Consider the following 18,407-nt stretch of genomic DNA (forward strand, 5'->3'; position numbering starts at 1 on the left):
TCTTTTGCAGGACTGCCCTAACCTGTCGGTCCGTGCTGAGTGTGGTGGGGTTGAACCAAAACTCGCCAACTGCGCTAATTCTGTTCATATAGTCCCCTATGTTGAGCGTTGCGGGGGGCTCTAGCGGATTTCGCCATCTTCCAGACACACTGGTTGACTGGATCGAAGGATAGGTGGTGGGAATTCATAAAGTCGATTCCCAGAATGTGTTCTGCTGTGTGGGGCAGGTCTACTAAAACTACGGGGTGTTTTGTGGTTATGTTTCCTATTTGAATGGGTACAGGGGCTGTGATGTGACCCTGCTGTGAGTGGCCTGTAAAGCCGCTGAGGGTGATGGTGGCTGTAGTGGGCCACGTGTCTTTTTGAAACAGGGTGGAGGAATTTATTGTGGTGCGGGACCCTCCTGTGTCCCAGAGAAATTTGATGGGCTGTCCCCGAATTTTTGCTGCAACTACCGGTCGTCCGGACTGATCCCAAAGGGTGTCGCAGACCCAACTGGGGGAGCCCGAACACCGTCAGTCCGTTCCGGTCAAGTCCGTCTGATCCGAATGGGCGCTAACGCTATGGATGGGCTCTGCCTTTTCTTACTCAGAGTGCCTATTTGTTGGGCTCTCTGTGGCCTTTATGTTACAAGTTGTAACATTCTTGTGATTTTGTTGGGGGGCTGTTCTTTCCCTCATTTACCCAGGCGGGGTTGTGAGGTGTGGCTTTTACTGCTTGCGTGTTTGCGGCGGCTTGCTTTTCCTCGGTGGTTTTAGCGGCGGGTCTATTGTGAACAGATTGCTCCCAAACGCGGGGCAATCTTTTAACCACCCACTTTTCGTTTTGGGCCTCCTCCGAGGGATCATAACTACTACAGGCATTCTGTCCTGCCTCTGTGGCATGGGAGATAAGGGTGCGGGTCCATTTGGCCATATTGTCTGGGGACAGATGGGCACGGTATACGTCTCCAAAAACGTCTTCGAAGTGAATCCACAGGCGTCCTGCGAACGCTGTGGGGTGCTCAGACTTCTTCTGTCTGCACTTATTTAGGCCATCCACGGGGTCACCCCGGTTATACGCGATCGCATCCAGGATCGCGGTATGCATTTCTGAAAGGGTGCCTCCTCCTACGTTCTGTGGGTCGGGATGGGCTGCTGCGACCGATGGGTCTAAGCTGAGGACCGTGAGCTTTACCTGCTCTTTCTCATCCAGGCCGTACATGGTCGCCTGGTGTTTGACGGTGGCAAAGAAATGGTGTGGGTCTGAAGCGGGGAGGAACGGTGTGATTTTTGCACACGCGTCCCGTAATTGGGTCACTGTGAGGCGGGTGGAATATAGGAATTCCGCCTCGTCCGATGTGTCTGTGCGGTGGGTGGTTACTGGGTTCATCGGAGCCTGAACTACCTGCTGTGTGGGGGGTTGGGGCGCTTTTCTCCTTTGGGGCTTTCCCCGCGCACATGTTCCCTGAACATATCTCTGCGCTGTTTCCTGTAATTCTTCCCAATCAGGGCCGTCTTCCTGGTCTAATTTTTCCCCAAAGGTTTCTTGAAATCCCTTTTGGACAGAAAGCAGTGACTGAAGGTCTGCAATCTGCTTCCGGCACTTCGCATGGTCTATGGTGCTCTGTTTTTGTTCCGTGGTTGCAGCGTGGAGGCTGCCTTGTGATCACTACATTGCTTCTGTAGCGTCAGTACCTTCACCCCACCCTCTGCAACTAGGGGGCGGTGTGCCGGGAGTCCCACTCCGGGCAGCGGGGGGCGGTGTGCCGGGAGTCCCACTCCGAGTCGCGGGGGGCGGTGTGCAGGGAGTCCCGCTCCGGGCCGCGGGGGGCGGTGTGCAGGGAGTCCCGCTCCGGGTCGCGGTGTGCAGGGAGTCCCGCTCTGGGTCGCGGTGGGGGGGGGACTCGCCGATCCGGGCCGCGGGGGGGGGGTGTGCAGGGAGTCCCGCTCCGGGCCGCGGGGGGCGGTGTGCAGGGAGTCCCGCTCCGAGTCGCGGGGGGCGGTGTGCAGGGAGTCCCGCTCCGGGCCGCGGGGGGCGGTGTGCAGGGAGTCCCGCTCCGGGCCGCGGGGGGCGGTGTGCAGGGAGTCCCGCTCCGGGTCGCGGTGTGCAGGGAGTCCCGCTCCGGGCCGCGGGGGGCGGTGTGCAGGGAGTCCCGCTCGGGGCCGCGGGGGGCGGTGTGCAGGGAGTCCCGCTCGGGGCCGCGGGGGGCGGTGTGCAGGGAGTCCCGCTCCGGGCCGCGGGGGGCGGTGTGCAGGGAGTCCCGCTCCGGGCCGCGGGGGGCGGTGTGCCGGGAGTCCCGCTCCGGGCCGCGGGGGGGCGGTGTGCAGGGTGTCCCGCTCCGGGCCGCGGGGGGGCGGTGTGCCGGGAGTCCGGGCTAGTCGGGCCGCGGGGGGCGGTGTGCAGGGTGTCCCGCTCCGGGCCGCGGGGGGGCGGTGTGCAGGGAGTCCCGCTCTGGGCCATTGGGGGGGGGCGGTGTGCAGGGAGTCCCGCTCCGGGTCGCGGGGGGCGGTGTGCAGGGAGTCCCGCTCCGGGCCGCGGGGGGCGGTGTGCCGGGAGTCCCGCTCCGGGCCGCGGGGGGCGGTGTGCCGGGAGTCCCGCTCCGGGCCGCGGGGGACGGTGTGCGGGGAGTCCCGCTCCGGGCCGCGGGGGGCGGTGTACCGGGAGTCCCGCTCCGGGCCGCGGGGGGCGGTGTGCCGGGAGTCCCGCTCCGGGCCGCGGGGGGCGTTGTGCCGGGAGTCCGGGCTAGTCGGGCCGCGGGGGGCGGTGTGCCGGGAGTCCCGCTCCGGGCCGCGGGGGGCGGTGTGCCGGGAGTCCCGCTCCGGGCCGCGGGGGGCGGTGTGCCGGGAGTCCGGGCTAGTCGGGCCGCGGGGGGCGGTGTGCCGGGAGTCCCGCTCTGGGCCGCGGGGGGCGGTGTGCAGGGAGTCCCGCTCCGGGCCGCGGGGGGCGGTGTGCCGGGAGTCCGGGCTAGTCGGGCCGCGGGGGGCGGTGTGCCGGGAGTCCCGCTCCGGGCCGCGGGGGGCGGTGTGCCGGGAGTCCCGCTCCGGGCCGCGGGGGGCGGTGTGCCGGGAGTCCCGCTCCGGGCCGCGGGGGGCGGTGTGCCGGGAGTCCCGCTCCGGGCCGCGGGGGGCGGTGTGCCGGGAGTCCCCCTCCGGGCCGCGGGGGGCGGTGTGCAGGGAGTCCCGCTCCGGGCCGCGGGGGGCGGTGTGCAGGGAGTCCCGCTCTGGGCCGCGGGGGGCGGTGTGCAGGGAGTCCCGCTCTGGGCCGCGGGGGGCGGTGTGCAGGGAGTCCCGCTCCGGGCCGCGGGGGGCGGTGTGCCGGGAGTCCGGGCTAGTCGGGCCTGGCTGCAGGATGGCGCGGAGCGGGCGGCTGCGATCCGGGGTGAAGCCGAAGCTGAAGCGATGGCGGAAAGGGCAGAGCAGCGAATCAAACCCGGAGAGCTGCCGCCACCGGGAGGCCGCGCGGAGCCGATTCTTCAGCAGAGCGGCAGGTGGGAGCCCGGGGCGAGTCCGCAAGAAAGGCCCAGGCTTCAGGCCCGGCCTTCGGGCCCACGTGTGGCTGCGGCCCCGTCACTGCGCCGGTGCCCAGTGAGCGGCGCCGGTGCCCAGTGAGTGGTGCCGGTGCCCAGTGAGCGGCGCCGGTGCCCAGTGAGTGGCGCCAGTGCCCAGTGAGCGGTGCCGGTGCCCAGTGAGCGGCGGCGCCGGTGCCCAGTGAGCGGTGCCCAGTGAGCGGCGCCGGTGCCCAGTGAGCGGCGCCGGTGCCCAGTGAGCGGCGCCGGTGCCCAGTGAGCGGCGCCGGTGCCCAGTGAGCGGCGCCGGTGCCCAGTGAGCGGCGCCGGTGCCCAGTGAGCGGCGCCGGTGCCCAGTGAGCGGTGCCAGTGCCCAGTGAGCGGTGCCGGTGCCCAGTGAGCGGCGGCGCCGGTGCCCAGTGAGCGGCGCCAGTGCCCAGTGAGCGGTGCCCAGTGAGCGGTGCCGGTGCCCAGTGAGCGGCGCCGGTGCCCAGTGAGCGGCGCCGGTGCCCAGTGAGCGGCGCCGGTGCCCAGTGAGCGGCGCCGGTGCCCAGTGAGCGGCGCCAGTGCCCAGTGAGCGGCGCCGGTGCCCAGTGAGCGGTGCCGGTGCCCAGTGAGCGGCGCCGGTGCCCAGTGAGCGGCGCCGGTGCCCAGTGAGCGGTGCCCAGTGAGCGGTGCCGGTGCCCAGTGAGCGGCGCCGGTGCCCAGTGAGCGGCGCCGGTGCCCAGTGAGCGGCGCCAGAGCCCAGTGAGTGGTGCCGGTGCCCAGTGAGCGGCGCCGGTGCCCAGTGAGCGGCGCCGGTGCCCAGTGAGCGGCGCCGGTGCCCAGTGAGCGGCGCCGGTGCCCAGTGAGCGGCGCCGGTGCCCAGTGAGCGGCGCCGGTGCCCAGTGAGCGGCGCCGGTGCCCAGTGAGCGGCGCCGGTGCCCAGTGAGTGGCGCCAGAGCCCAGTGAGCGGCGCCGGTGCCCAGTGAGCGGCGCCAGTGCCCAGTGAGTGGCGCCAGTGCCCAGTGAGCGGCGCCGGTGCCCAGTGAGCGGCGCCAGTGCCCAGTGAGCGGCGCCAGTGCCCAGTGAGCGGCGCCGGTGCCCAGTGAGCGGCGCCGGTGCCCAGTGAGCGGCGCCGGTGCCCAGTGAGCGGCGCCGGTGCCCAGTGAGCGGCGCCGGTGCCCAGTGAGCGGCGCCGGTGCCCAGTGAGCGGCGCCGGTGCCCAGTGAGCGGCGCCGGTGCCCAGTGAGCGGCGCCGGTGCCCAGTGAGCGGCGCCGGTGCCCAGTGAGCGGCGCCGGTGCCCAGTGAGCGGCGCCAGAGCCCAGTGAGCGGCGCCGGTGCCCAGTGAGCGGCGCCGGTGCCCAGTGAGTGGTGCCGGTGCCCAGTGAGCGGCGCCGGTGCCCAGTGAGTGGCGCCGGTGCCCAGTGAGCGGCGCCGGTGCCCAGTGAGCGGCGCCGGTGCCCAGTGAGCGGCGCCGGTGCCCAGTGAGCGGCGCCGGTGCCCAGTGAGCGGCGCCGGTGCCCAGTGAGCGGCGCCGGAGCCCAGTGAGCGGCGCCGGTGCCCAGTGAGCGGCGCCGGTGCCCAGTGAGCGGCGCCGGTGCCCAGTGAGCGGCGCCGGTGCCCAGTGAGCGGCGCCGGTGCCCAGTGAGCGGCGCCGGTGCCCAGTGAGCGGCGCCGGTGCCCAGTGAGCGGCGCCGGTGCCCAGTGAGCGGCGCCGGTGCCCAGTGAGCGGCGCCAGAGCCCAGTGAGCGGCGCCGGTGCCCAGTGAGCGGCGCCGGTGCCCAGTGAGCGGCGCCAGAGCCCAGTGAGCGGCGCCGGTGCCCAGTGAGCGGCGCCGGTGCCCAGTGAGCGGCGCCGGTGCCCAGTGAGCGGCGCCGGTGCCCAGTGAGCGGCGCCGGTGCCCAGTGAGCGGCGCCGGTGCCCAGTGAGCGGCGCCGGTGCCCAGTGAGCGGCGCCGGTGCCCAGTGAGCGGCGCCGGTGCCCAGTGAGCGGCGCCGGTGCCCAGTGAGCGGCGCCGGTGCCCAGTGAGCGGCGCCGGTGCCCAGTGAGCGGTGCAGTGCCCAGTGAGTGGCTGCCAGTGAGTGGTGCCAGTGCCCAGTGAGTGGCTGCAAGTGAGTGATGCCAGTGCCCAGTGAGTGGTGCCAGTGCCCAGTGAGTGGTGCCGGTGCCCAGTGAGTGGTGCCAGTGCCCAGTGAGTGGTGCCAGTGCCCAGTGAGTGGTGCCAGTGCCCAGTGAGTGGTGCCAGTTCCCAGTGAGGTGGTGCCAGTGCCCAGTGAGTGCCTGCCAGTGATTGTTGAATCTCAGCTCACTGGCCTCTCTCTCCCCCTGGGTTCTCGTGATGGGTGCAGCAGTTGCTGATGGATTGAGTTGTCTCTGGGTTGTTGAGAGGCTGAGAATAATAGTGTAAGAGATGGAGTTTGGATGCTGCAGAAACTACTGACCTCTCGCTGTTGGGTTTAATGTGGAGTGAGGGGTAGATGGGGTCTTCGTTCCTCATAAATTTGTTATTAACCTCTGAACTCTGCATGTTCTTCCAGGAAAGAGTGATCTAACTGTAGATGTACTGAAACTGCACAATGAACTCCAGTCCAACAGTTTATCATTTGGTCCACGAGAGACTTCGTCAGCAGAGCCGTTTGTTGAGTGCGAGGATGGTGCGCCCACAGAAAAATCCTCTGCCACCTTCCTCAGTGGCCTGTCTGACTGCAGCAACATGACGTTTAGCCGAGTCCAACGTTTCTGGGAATCCAACTCAGCAGCTCACAAAGAGGTGAGTGTAGAAGAGAGTTTCCCGGGGCCAGGTACTGGAGGCATTCTGTGGCTGCGGATCTTAATCTGTAACCCTGGGCAATCAGTGTCGCTATCACACTCGGGTTGACCATGAGCAAGGACACTGCCTGTTCATACACTCTACTCATTGTGTTCACACACTGGGTCTCTCCTCGCTCACTCTACACTGTATTGTGCTCAGTGTCTATAAACAGGCAGTTTGTGGAGAGTGTGAACTGAGACAGTTCACACTGACGTCAGTCACTCTCTATGTTTTTCCCCAGATCTGTGCTGTTTTGGCTGCTGTTACTGAGGTGATCCGCTCGCAAGGTGGGAATGAGACAGAGACAGAATATTTTGCAGCTTTGGTAAGTTTTTACCCCGGGCTCCTGTTTTTACCTGCAAGATGACTGCTTAAAAAAATGTTTCTTCACAGACGAGGCACATTTCAGATCCAGTTGTTTTCCATCAGTTTCTAACCTTTTTCCTTTTGGTATGTGTGGGCGCATGCGGAAATCATTCTGGGCTGATCTCTTTGAGCGGTCAGGGAATGCCGAGTGGGTTGTCTTTCGGACTATGGATTGCACATGGGAACAGGGTTTTACATAATCAGTGAATTAGCCATGCTCCCGTTTTGTCCAATAGATATTGCCAGCCATCCTCAGTGAAGACATTGCAGGCTGGGCATACAATCTGCAAAGTTAAGGGTATGTTTAATTAACAGAAAAAGGCTAAAGTTCACTTGTTTGCAGTGTGATAAGAGACCCAATGACAGGGTCTGTTATTCATTGTTTATTTGCCAATCAGAAGTACAATTAGCCATATTGGGATTTCTGGAGTCACATTTATCCTAGTCCCACAGGAGTGTGCTGGATGAAGCAAGATGTGTAGTGAAAAGTTTACGGTTATGGAACTCATGGACCAGGTAAAGATCTTCGAGCATAAGGCAGGTTGTGATTAATTGTTGCTGGGTAGGAGGCAGTGATTCTGACAGCTGTATGAGTCCCCAGCCTGACTTCATGCTTGTATCTCTCTGGCAGATGACTACATTGGAAGCGGTGGAATCCGAGGAATCTGTTGCGGCCATAGCCTACCTGCTGAATTTGGTAATGAAACGGTAAGTCCAAATATTGCAGAATTCTGCTGGGGCATTGGTGCATAAAATAAAATTAATTTTAAGGCAATTAGTAAAAGGATTGGCAAAATTAATGATAATCTTTATGAATGTCACAAGTAGGCTTACATTAACACTGCAATGAAGTTACTGTGAAAAGCCCCTCGTCGCCACACTCTGGCGCCTGTTCGGGTCACAGAGGGAGAATTCAGAATGTCCAATTCACCTAACGAGCACGTCTTTCAGGACTTGTGGGAGGAAATAGGAGCACCCGGAGGAAACCCACGCAGACACGGGGAGAACGTGCAGACTCCGCACAGACAGTGACCCAGACCGGGAATCAAATCTGTGACCCCGGCGCTGCTAACCACTGTGCTACCGTGCCGCACTTAATGGGAGTTCAAGTCAATAAATCCAATGAACCTGATACCGTGAATGGCTGAGCAACAAAAATAGTGAATGCATTGACCGTGAATTTTGAAGATTCACCGGATTCTGGAATGATTCCCAGTGGATTGGGAAGGAGCAGGTATAATACCACCATTCAACAAAGGAGAGGGAGAGCGAGATTGCAGGCCAGTTAGCCTGACACCAGTCAGGAATCCATTGGTAATGGGGCAGTTTGAATATTGATTAGACAGTCAGCATGATTTTATGATGCTCCCCTGGCAGCGCGTTCCAGGCACTCACCACCCTGTGTAAAAAAACCTGCCTCGCACATCTCCTCGAAATTTTCCCCCTCGCACCATAAACCTATGTCCCCTAGTAATTGACTTTTCCACCCTGGGAAAAGTGTCTGACTATCCACACTGTCCATGCCCCTCATAATTTTGTAACCCTCTTTATCAGGTCGCCCCTCAACCTCCGTTGTTCCAGTGAAAACAATCCAAGTTTATCCAGCCTCATCATAGCTTTTTAAAAATAAATTGAGAGTACCCAATAATCTTTTTCCAATTAAAGGGCAATTTAGCATGGTCAATCCAACTTCCCTGCACGTCCTTTTGGGTTGTGGGGGTGAGACCCACGCAGACTCTGGGAGAATGTGCAAACTCCGCACGGACAGTGACCCGGGGCCAGGATTGAACCTGGGTCCTTGGCGCCGCGAGGCAGCAGTGCTCACCACTGCCCCACCGTACCGCCCTCCTCTCCTCATAGCTAATTCCCACCAGGCCAGGCAACATTCTGGTAAACCTCTTCTGTACCCTCTCTGGAGTTTGGTGACCAGAATTGAACATTATATTCCAAATGTGGCCTAACTAAGGTTCTGTACAGCTGCAGCACGACTTGCCAATTTGTATACTCCCGTTGATAGACTTATAAAATGTTTTGGGATTTTTCCTACTTTTACCAGCCAGCGTTTTCTCATATCCCCTCTTTTCTCTCCTAATTGCTTTCTTAAGCTCCATCCTGCCCTTCACTAATGGCTCGGCTGATTCACTCCCCTTGAACTTGCTAAAATCCTCTTTTCCTTTTCACTGAATCCTGAATATCTCTGGTCATTCATGGTTCTCTGGGCTTGTTACTCCTTCCTATCACTCTAGAGGGAACATGTTGGACCTGTACCACCCCCATTTTCTCTTTGAACACCCCTCACTGCTCTTCTGTAGATTTCCCCACAGTAACCTTTTCCTGTTTACCTTGGCCAGATCCTGCCTTATTTTACTAAAATCCGGTCTCCCCCAATCCAAAACCTTCTTTTACAACTTGTCTATTTCTTTGTCCATAACAAATTTAAATTGAACCATGTTGTGGTCGCTATCACCAAAATGCTCCCACACCAACACATCAACCACCTGTCTGGCTTCATTCCCCAGAATTAGGTCCAGCCCTGCACCATCCCTTGTTGGATCCTCTACAAAATGCCCTAAAATGTTCTGTATCCATTTTAAGAACTCCACTCCATCTAAGCCCTTAACACAGTGACTTTCCAAATAACTGTTGGGAAAGATGAAATCACCTGATATAATAACCCTATTATTATTTTTCACATTCCGTGAATGACGCACATATTTGCTCCTCAGTTTCCCGCTAACTATCTGGGGGTCCATAATAAACACCCAGCATCGTAGCTGTCCCTTTTTATTCCTAAGATCTACCCACAAAGCTTCATTTGATGTCTCCTCCAAGATATCGGGCGGGGTGGCCCGGCGCCAAGAAAGGAGAGGACCACTCCGGCGTCGGGCCACCCGGACGTTGCGGAATCCTCCGCTCTTCCGGGGGCTATGCCGGCGCCGGAGGGAAAGAGTGGCCCCACGGCACAGGCTCGCCCGCAGATCAGTGGGCCCCAATTGCGAGCCAGGTCACTGTGGCCCCCCCCCCCCCCCCCGGGGCCGGATCCCCGCGCGCCCCCCTGAGGACCCTGCTAGATGATCGACAAGCCAGGTCCCGCCGTGATGGACCATGTCCATTTCACGCCGGTGGGGCTGGCCTTAAACGGGCGGCCACTTGGCCCATCGGGGCCCGGCGAATTGCCGGGGGGGGGGGCTGCCAACAGGCCCCCCGCTGGCGCGGCGTAAACCCCGTCCCCGCCCGAAAACCGGCGGGGGTCGGAGAATCCCGCCCATCATCTTTCCTTACCTCAGGAACTGACTCCTTAACTAATAATGCAATGCCACCTCATGTTTTACCCCCTCCTTTGTCTCGTCTGAAGATTCTACATCTCGGGATGTTGAGCTGCCAATCCTGCCCCATCCTCATCCACGTCTCCATGATGGCTATTATATCACAATTACACATATCCATCCTTGCCCTTCACTCATCCGTTTTACACCTTGCAAACAAACCTAAAAAAAGACATTTATGCCTACTCTCTGCTTCCAGAGAGGCGTCTTCTGTCAGAAGGTTGTGAATCTTTGCAAATCTCTATCCCAGAAGACTGTGCATGCTCAGTTCTTGCATGTGATCTGGATAGAAGGGAAGTGAGAAATATTGTGGGCAGCACGGTAGCACAAGTGGATAGCACTGTGGCTTCACAGCGCCAGGGTCCCAGGTTCGATTCCCCGCTGGGTCACTGTCTGTGCGGAGTCTGCACGTTCTCCCCGTGTCTGCGTGGGTTTTCTCCGGGTGCTCCGGTTTCCTCCCACAGTCCAAAGACGTGCAGGTTAGGTGGATTGGCCATGCTAAAAATTGCCCGTAGTGTCCATAAGGGTTGGGAGGGGTTATTGGGTTGCGGGGATAGGGTGGAAGTGAGGGATTAATGTGGGTCGGTGCAGACTCGATGGGCCGAATGGCCTCCTTCTGCATTGTATGTTCTATGTAATCTATGTAATATTGGGGTAGAAGAGGAAGGTGAATTTGATGTGGAAGATCATTGTTACCTTATTGAACGGCAGAGGAGGATCGAGGGGCCGATTGGCCTCCTGTTCCAATTGCTTGGTGCTTGTGCTGTAATTGTGAATGTGTCTTATGAATCCAGCTGGATAATTATTCTGCTTATGGATTGCAGTGTTCCAAGTCCTGTTCTAATAAAGAAGTTCTCAGACACAGCAAAAGTCTTTATGAATCTCTTGGCTTCTCAGACGGGTGCAGGATCCACGGCAGCACTACGATGGGTGGGTGTGATCTGTTTCTCTGTTCCCCAATGGTGTTTGTTCGCTGGTGTAACCGTGTAGAGTTTTCATTGTGATCTGGCCTTGTTTCCTTGTCTGACAGATTCTCTCGTGCCTCTCCACACTGCTGCGCAAACAAGATTTGGCTGTGTGGAGCTTCCCCTCGACACTCCAAGTTTACCATGGCCTCCTCAGTTTCACAGTACATGTCAAACCAAAGGTGAGTTGGTCATTCACAATCTGAGGTGATGAAATGACTTGGCTAATGGGGTGATGATGATTTGATTTATTGTCACATGTACTGAAGTACAGTGAAAAGTATTTTTCTGTGGCCGAGGGAACGTACATAGTAGTCAAAAAAAAATCGACAGAGTACATTGACAAATGGTACATCGACAAACAGTGTTTGGTTGCAGTGCGGAACAAGGGGCCAAACAAAGCAAATACATGAGCAAGAGCAGCATAGGGCGTCGTGAATAGTGTCTTACAGGGAACAGATCAGTCCGAGGGGCCGTCGTTGAGGAGTCTAGTAGCTGTGGGGAAGAAGCTGTTCCTATGTCTGGATGTGCGGGTTTTCAAACTTCTGTACCTTTTTCCTGATGGAAGGGTCTGGAAGAAGGCAATGCCTGGGTGGGAGGGGTCTCTGATAATGCTGTCTGCCTTCGTGAGACAGCGGGAGGTGTAGATAGAATCAATGTGGGGGTGGCGAGCTTGTGTGATGCGGTGGGCTGAGTTCACCACATTCTGCAGTTTCTTGCGATCTTGGACCGAGCAGTTGCCATACCAGGCTGTGATGCAGCCGGATAGGATGCTCTCTATCGCACATCTGTAGAAGTTTGTGAGAGTCGATGCAGACATGCCGAATTTCTTTAGCTTCCGTCGGAAGTAGAGACGTTGTTGGGCTTTCTTGACTGTTGCATCAATGTGAGTGGACCAGGACAGACTGTTGGTGATGGTGACCCCCAGGAACTTAAAGCTATCGACCATCTCCACTTCGGAGCCATTGATGCAGACGGGAGTGTGTGTCGTGCTGCGCTTCCTGAAGTCGATGATCAGTTGCTTGGTCTTTCCAACATTTAGAGAGAGGTTGTTTTCGGTACACCGTGCAACCAAGTGATTTATCTCCCTTCTGTAGTCTGATTCGTCGTTGTTTGAGATGCGGCCCACCACAGTCGTATCATCCGCAAACTTACAGATTAAGTTGGAGTTAAATCTTGCCACACTGTCATGTGTGTATAGGGAGTACAGTAGACTGAGCACACATCCTTGCGGGGCTCCGGTTTTGAGGACTATTGTGGAGGAGGTGCTGTTGCCTATCCTGACAGATTGCGGTCTGTTGGTGAGGAAGTCGAGGATCCAGCTGTACAGGGAGGGGTCAAGTCCAAGGTTGCAGAGTTTGGTTATTAGTCTTGTTGCGATAATGGTGTTGAAGGCAGAGCTGTAGTCTCTGAACAGCAGACTTACGTAGGTGGCCTTGTTGTCGAGATGTTCGAGTGTTGATTGTAGAATTGTTCATAACCCATCTGACTACAGACAGCAATAGAAATGGACTGGTGGCAGAGGGGCCAATGGGTTGGGGAAGCCAAGGTCAGTGTTTGGTGCTGCCAGTTGGTGGTATGGGTGCCACACAGGTTGTGGGTTACAGGGGATGAACTGAGCAGGGACTGTGGCGCATAGGGGTTCACAGAAATCCATCAATTGCAGGTTTAAAAGTAACTTTTAATGTAGCAACAGTCGCCGTTTGCAGGCGGCAGTTCCAAACTCCCACTCCTGTGTGTGGAGAAATGTTTGCTAATTTCATTCCTCAAAGGTCTGGCTCTAACATTTACACTCTGTCCTGAGACTGACTACCAGCACAAATAGTTTCTCTCTACTGGGCCTCGTTTTTTCTCCTTAATATCTTAAAAACTTGGATCGAATCATTCCCTGACTTTGCAGATTCCAAGGAATATAACCCGAGTTTGTATGGTCTCTTGTCGAAGGACCCTTGGAGTCCAGGATCATTCTGGTAAATCTACGTTGCACTTCCAAGGCCAATATTTTCTTCCTCGGGTGCTCCGAACTGTTCACAGTAACACTCCAGGTATGATCTAACCAGGGCTTTGCATTTTCCAACCTGTTCAGGCCATGTTGATGATCCATGTCACTGGTCTGTTGAGTCTTTGCTCTCAGTATCTCTGTGATCTTAATGCTTCCATCTACACAGCTTACAATGCAGCCTTTGTGTCATCTGTGAATTTGTACCCTGTCATCTCGGTTGTTAATGAATAATTGAGGCACCAACACACATCTTTGCAGGACTCCCAATAATCACATTCTGTCCATTATAGAAACATTCAAACATAGGAAATAGAAGCAGGAGGAGGCCATTCGGCCCTTCGAGCCCGCTCTGCCATTCAGTATGATCATGGCTGATCATCAATACCCTGATCCTGCCTCTTCCCCCCCCCCCCCCCCCCCCCCGCCATATTCTTTGATCCCTTTAGCCCCAAGAGCTATATCTAATTCCTTCTTGAAATTACACAACATTTTGGCCTCAACTACTTTCTGTGGTAGTAAATCCAACAGCTTCATCACTCACTGGGTGAAGAAATTTCTCCTCACCTCAGTCCTAAAAGGTTTACCCCGTATTCTCAAACTATAATCCCTAGTTCTGGACTCCGCCACCATTATCTCAACATTCTCCCCAGTCACACACTGTTACCAGACTCCTAAATGACCCTCTTATGGACTGACCTCATTAACACTACACCCTGTATGCTTCACCCGATGCCAGTGCTTATATAGTTACATTGTGAACCTTGTGTTGCCCTATTATGTATTTTCTTTTATTTCCTTTTCTTCCCATCTACTTAATGATCTGTTGAGCTGCTCGCAGAAAAATACTTTTCACCGTACCTCAGTACACGGGACATTAGACAAAATCCAATCACTTTTCTGACCAGATCAATCATTTGTTTTCAGTTCCTTCAGCTTCAATTTTAGCTCCGTCCTCAATGAAGAACTTTATCGGATGTTTTCAGAATCTATGGAAATTTTATCCATAGACATTCTGCAATCCACTGATTTGAACGTTTTGAAGAAGTGACTAGTTAGGTTTGTTAGCGATGCTCTGCTGTTTTCAAATCCATGCTAGCTCTCACAGCCCAACAGTTTCAGCTTTTCACCCTATCCTTAAATGTGGACTCTACTAATTTCCAACATCATATGTTAGGCTAACCGGTCTGTAATTCTCTGCCCCCCTCCCCTTAACAACCAGTGAGGTGAGCAAATTTCCAGTCTAAAGGAACAGGCCTAGATTAAAGAGATAGTGTGTGTAACCAAGCAGATACTGTGTGTGTGGTGGGAGCTGCAGGCAGTGTAATTCTGGGCTGTTGCTGACTGTCTTCTCTCCCACCCAGGTCCGGAAGGAGGCACATCGCGGAATCTGCTCTGTGCTAAAGGGATGTGACTTCATGTTTGGAGACCTGGCACCCCCCCACCACCCTGCCGCACAATCAACAGCCAGATTCTGCATAAAGGAGATTGAGGAGTTTGGAGGTTTGTGGGGACGGGGTGACTGAGGACCCTTTTGGAGCTCTGTGGGTGAGGTGGTGCTGTTTGGATTATGGAGTGCTGAGTAAAATGCCCATTTTGTGAATTGTTGTGTTTGTTTCTTACAGGCAGTGGAGAGGGTACCACAGCTCTGCACGTGTTGGGTTTGCTGAAGGATGTCCTCCCGAGTTTCCCTGTCAGTTGTGTAAAGTCGTGCTGTGAGATTCTGCTCAGGGTCATGACTCTCAATCATGTGGTAATTGACTAATTTTATTAATCAGAGAAGCCATTCTGGTCATTGAATCGACATCTCTGCTCAAGAGCAACCCAGTTAATCCCACTCCCCGTGTCTTTCCCAGTTAGTCCCGCCCCCCCGTGTCTTTCCCAGTTAATCCCACTCCCCGTGTCTTTCCCAGTTAGTCCCACATCCCGTGTCTTTCCCAGTTAGGTCCCACATCCCGTGTCTTTCCCAGTTAGTCCCACATCCCGTGTCTTTCCCAGTTAGTCCTGCTCCCCGTGTCTTTCCCAGTTAGTCCTGCTCCCCATGTCTTTCCCAGTTAGTCCTGCTCCCCGTGTCTTTCTCAGTTAGTCCCACTCCCCGTGTCTTTCCCAGTATCCCGACGATTCATCCTCCTTCAGATATTCGTTCATTTTCTGTTTGAATGCGACTCAGTAACTCCTTGCGTTAAGCCACCCTGCTGAAAGATGTTTTGCATTAATGTTTATTCTTTGGGGCCTCTTTTTCAATGGAGGCAATATTTTCAGTTTTATGTTGCCTGCTCTCTGGGCCCTGCCCTTCCCTGTGCTGTTCCCTGGCTCTGCCCTCCCCTGTGCTGTTCCCTGGCTCTGCCCTCCCCTGTGCTGTTCCCTGGCTCTGCCCTCCCCTGTGCTGTTCCCTGGCTCTGCCCTCCCCTGTGCTGTTCCCTGGCTCTGCCCTTCCCTGTGCTGTTCCCTGGCTCTGCCCTCCCCTGTGCTGTTCCCTGGCTCTGCCCTTCCCTGTGCTGTTCCCTGGCTCTGCCCTCTCCTGTGCTGTTCCCTGGCTCTGCCCTTCCCTGTGCTGCCCTCTGGCTCTGCCCTGTGCTGATCTTTGGGCTCTGCCCTCCCCCGCAGACCCTCGCCACCCCACCTCCCCCGCAGACCCTCGTCAGCCCTGAAGATTCTCTGCACCTACCGGGCAAGTTCCCATGTCATCCTCTTTCTGTTTCAGATGGTGACGGCGTGCGCGATGCAAGCATTTCATGGACTTTTTGTCGCCAAACCAAATTCAGCAGTCCTGACAGCAGAACTCAACGCTCAGATCATAACTGTGAGTGAGGAGCCCAGCAATGGAATGGATGCTTGGGTGATCAGGGGAGGGGTCTGAGTAATCCTGAGGGAAATAGGGGGAGAGTATGGGTGTCCTGGAGGTTTTGAGAAGTCTGTATATGGCAGTGACCCTGGGAGAGGTTGGGTGACCTCTGTGTGACCCAGGAGCAGTTGTGGTTGGGCGGAGGGTTTGGTGGTGGTGATCGGTTTTACTGGTACTTGTGTGTAGTGGTTGGTATCTAACTGAGTCTGTATTTCCTTCTCAGGCTCTGTATGATTATCTGCCAAACGTGAGTGACCTACAGCCTATCCTGGCTTGGCTCATCGTCATGGAAAAAGCTCATATCAACTTGTGCAGGTAATCATTTTGCATCATTTGGGGTCTCTCGGATATCGGATTTGTTTTGGGGCCTAGAATATGGGATTTATTTTGGTGTCTGTAGGGTATGGGATTTGTTTTGGGATCTCCGAGATATGGGATTTGTTTTGGGATCTCTGGGATATGGGTTTATTTTGGGGTGTGTGGAATATGGGTTTATTTTGTAGTCGATGGGATTTATGTAAGAGAGGCACAGTGGAATTGTCACTGGGCTAGTAATCCAGAGACTCCGGATAATGCTCCGGGGACCCGGGTCCGAATCCCACCACGCCGGGTGATGGAATTTAACCTCAATAAAATATCTGGAATTAAAAGTCTAATGATGACCATGAAACCATTGTTGATTGTCGTAAAAACCCATCTGGTTCACTCGTGTCGTTTAGAGAAGGAAATCTGCCGTCCTTACCTGGTCTGACCTACATGTGACTCCAGACCCACAGCAATGTGGTTGATTCTGAAATGCCCCCTCCAGGGCAATTAGGGATGGGCAATAAATGCTGGCACAGCCGGCGACGCCCACGCCCAGGAATTAATTTTTAAAAAATCTGTAGAACATGGGATTTATTTTGGGGTCTCTATGATATGGGATTTATTTGGGGGTCTCTCGGACATGGGATTTAGTTTGTTGCCTGCAGGATATGGAATTGTATTGCCGAGCTGTGCTCTTTGACCCTCTCGTGTCCCAATCTTTCCTCCTGTTGTTAGGTTGCAGGGTTTGCTTTGTTTGGCCCATCTCCCTCGTCTCTTCTCCACAGCTGTCAGTTGCCTCCTGTCGCCTCAATATCAGCTCATGGCAGCTGCAGCAGATACCATGAAGGTGGGTTAGAGTCATCGTCTTTACTGTAAAATAGTTGTTCTGCAGTCCGTCAAGTATTAATATGGGAATGATCCTGTGGAGATACCTGGAATAGGCTTTGATCAGGAGCAAGTGGAACATGTCTGTGAGTCACGTCGATTCACACTGGCCGTTGTGGCCTGAATTGGTGATTGAATGTTTGGGGAGAGAGGAGGTGAACTGCATGGATTGCAGTTTGTGTATTTGAGGAGAGAGGAGGTGAGCTGCATGGATTGCAGTCTGTTTGGGGAGAGAGGAGGTGAACTGCATGGATTGCAGTCTGTTTGGGGAGAGAGGAGGTGAACTGCATGGATTGCAGTCTGTTTGGGGAGAGAGGAGGTGAGCTGCATGGATTGCAGTTTGTGTATTTGAGGAGAGAGGAGGTGAGCTGCATGGATTGCAGTTTGTGTATTTGAGGAGAGAGGAGGTGAGCTGCATGAATTGCAGTTTGTGTGGTTGGTCTGGTTGCTGGGACCTGAGACTCCAGGTGCTGGGACATAGAACCAAAGAATGTCCCTGTTCTGTAAGGACCCTCAGAAAGAACAATTCACCTTGTGCCACTTTCCTGTCTTACCATCAGTAGCCCTCCAAATGTTTCCTTTTCAGCTAAGGATCCAATTCCCTTTGAATTGAATCTTCTCAGGTTCACTCTCAGACAGTGCATTCCAGATCCTAACCACTCGCTGTGTGAATCTGCCTCCACCACACGGTCAGACAGAACATTCCAGATCCTAACCACGAAATAGCGAGGAGGAAAGACTCCTCCAACGGCAGGAGGATATAGACGGGCTGGTGAGATGGGCAGCACAGTGGCCAATGGAATTTAGCCTGTAAAGTGTGAGATCATAAGAACTCGGAGCAGAGTCGGCCACTGAGCCTCTCGAGCCTGCTCCATTATTCAGTACAATCCCCTCTCAGCCTCAACTTCATTTCCCTCCCTGTTCTACATAACCCTTCAAACCATTAATTAAAATTCTGTCTATCTCCTCAAATTTACTCACTTGTCTCTGGGGGAGTGAATTCCACAGATTCACAACCCTGTCAAGGTCCCTCATGATTATGAAAACCTCTATCCAATCTCCTCTCAACCTTCTCTTCAAGGAAAACTTCTCCAATCTAACTGCAAATCCTTGGAGTCATTGTGGTGAATCTTTTCTGCCTTCACTTCCTTCCAGCTGTGTGGTACCCAGAACGAGGCACAATACTGAATGTCATGGAGATTTCTGATTGCTGCCACTTCCTACTGTTTGTACAGGTGCTGCTGAGAGAATGCGTGGCTCCATTCACGACTGATATCAGAGGCTTTGCTTCGTCTACCCCCTCGGGAGCTGCTTCCTACGTTTGCAAGATGTTCAGGTGAGATGTTTGAGCTCTCGGTGGACTCACTGTGACCAACACAGCCGCTGCATGTGGGGAATCGAGTCATTAGCAGGAATGGGGAGGGGTCGAGAGG

At 55.6% G+C, this 18,407-nt stretch overlaps 1 protein-coding gene across 1 annotated transcript in view; it reads left to right on the plus strand.

Annotated features, from left to right (window-relative positions):
• Window positions 1-3,293: 3,293 nt before the first annotated feature.
• The window catches only part of rrp12 (ribosomal RNA processing 12 homolog), an 85,141-nt gene continuing 70,027 nt past the window's right edge, over window positions 3,294-18,407 (plus strand). The window contains exons 1-12 of the mRNA XM_072477639.1: window positions 3,294-3,469; window positions 6,008-6,240; window positions 6,524-6,607; window positions 7,280-7,356; window positions 10,799-10,904; window positions 11,005-11,121; window positions 14,303-14,441; window positions 14,564-14,691; window positions 15,643-15,741; window positions 16,007-16,098; window positions 16,825-16,936; window positions 18,210-18,310. Coding sequence (XP_072333740.1) covers window positions 3,331-3,469; window positions 6,008-6,240; window positions 6,524-6,607; window positions 7,280-7,356; window positions 10,799-10,904; window positions 11,005-11,121; window positions 14,303-14,441; window positions 14,564-14,691; window positions 15,643-15,741; window positions 16,007-16,098; window positions 16,825-16,936; window positions 18,210-18,310 — 1,427 coding nt within the window. The 5' untranslated portion in view covers window positions 3,294-3,330. The remainder of the gene's footprint in view (window positions 3,470-6,007; window positions 6,241-6,523; window positions 6,608-7,279; window positions 7,357-10,798; window positions 10,905-11,004; window positions 11,122-14,302; window positions 14,442-14,563; window positions 14,692-15,642; window positions 15,742-16,006; window positions 16,099-16,824; window positions 16,937-18,209; window positions 18,311-18,407) is intronic.

Source organism: Scyliorhinus torazame, chromosome 16 (genome assembly GCF_047496885.1).
Source record: "Scyliorhinus torazame isolate Kashiwa2021f chromosome 16, sScyTor2.1, whole genome shotgun sequence".
NCBI lineage: Eukaryota > Metazoa > Chordata > Chondrichthyes > Carcharhiniformes > Scyliorhinidae > Scyliorhinus > Scyliorhinus torazame.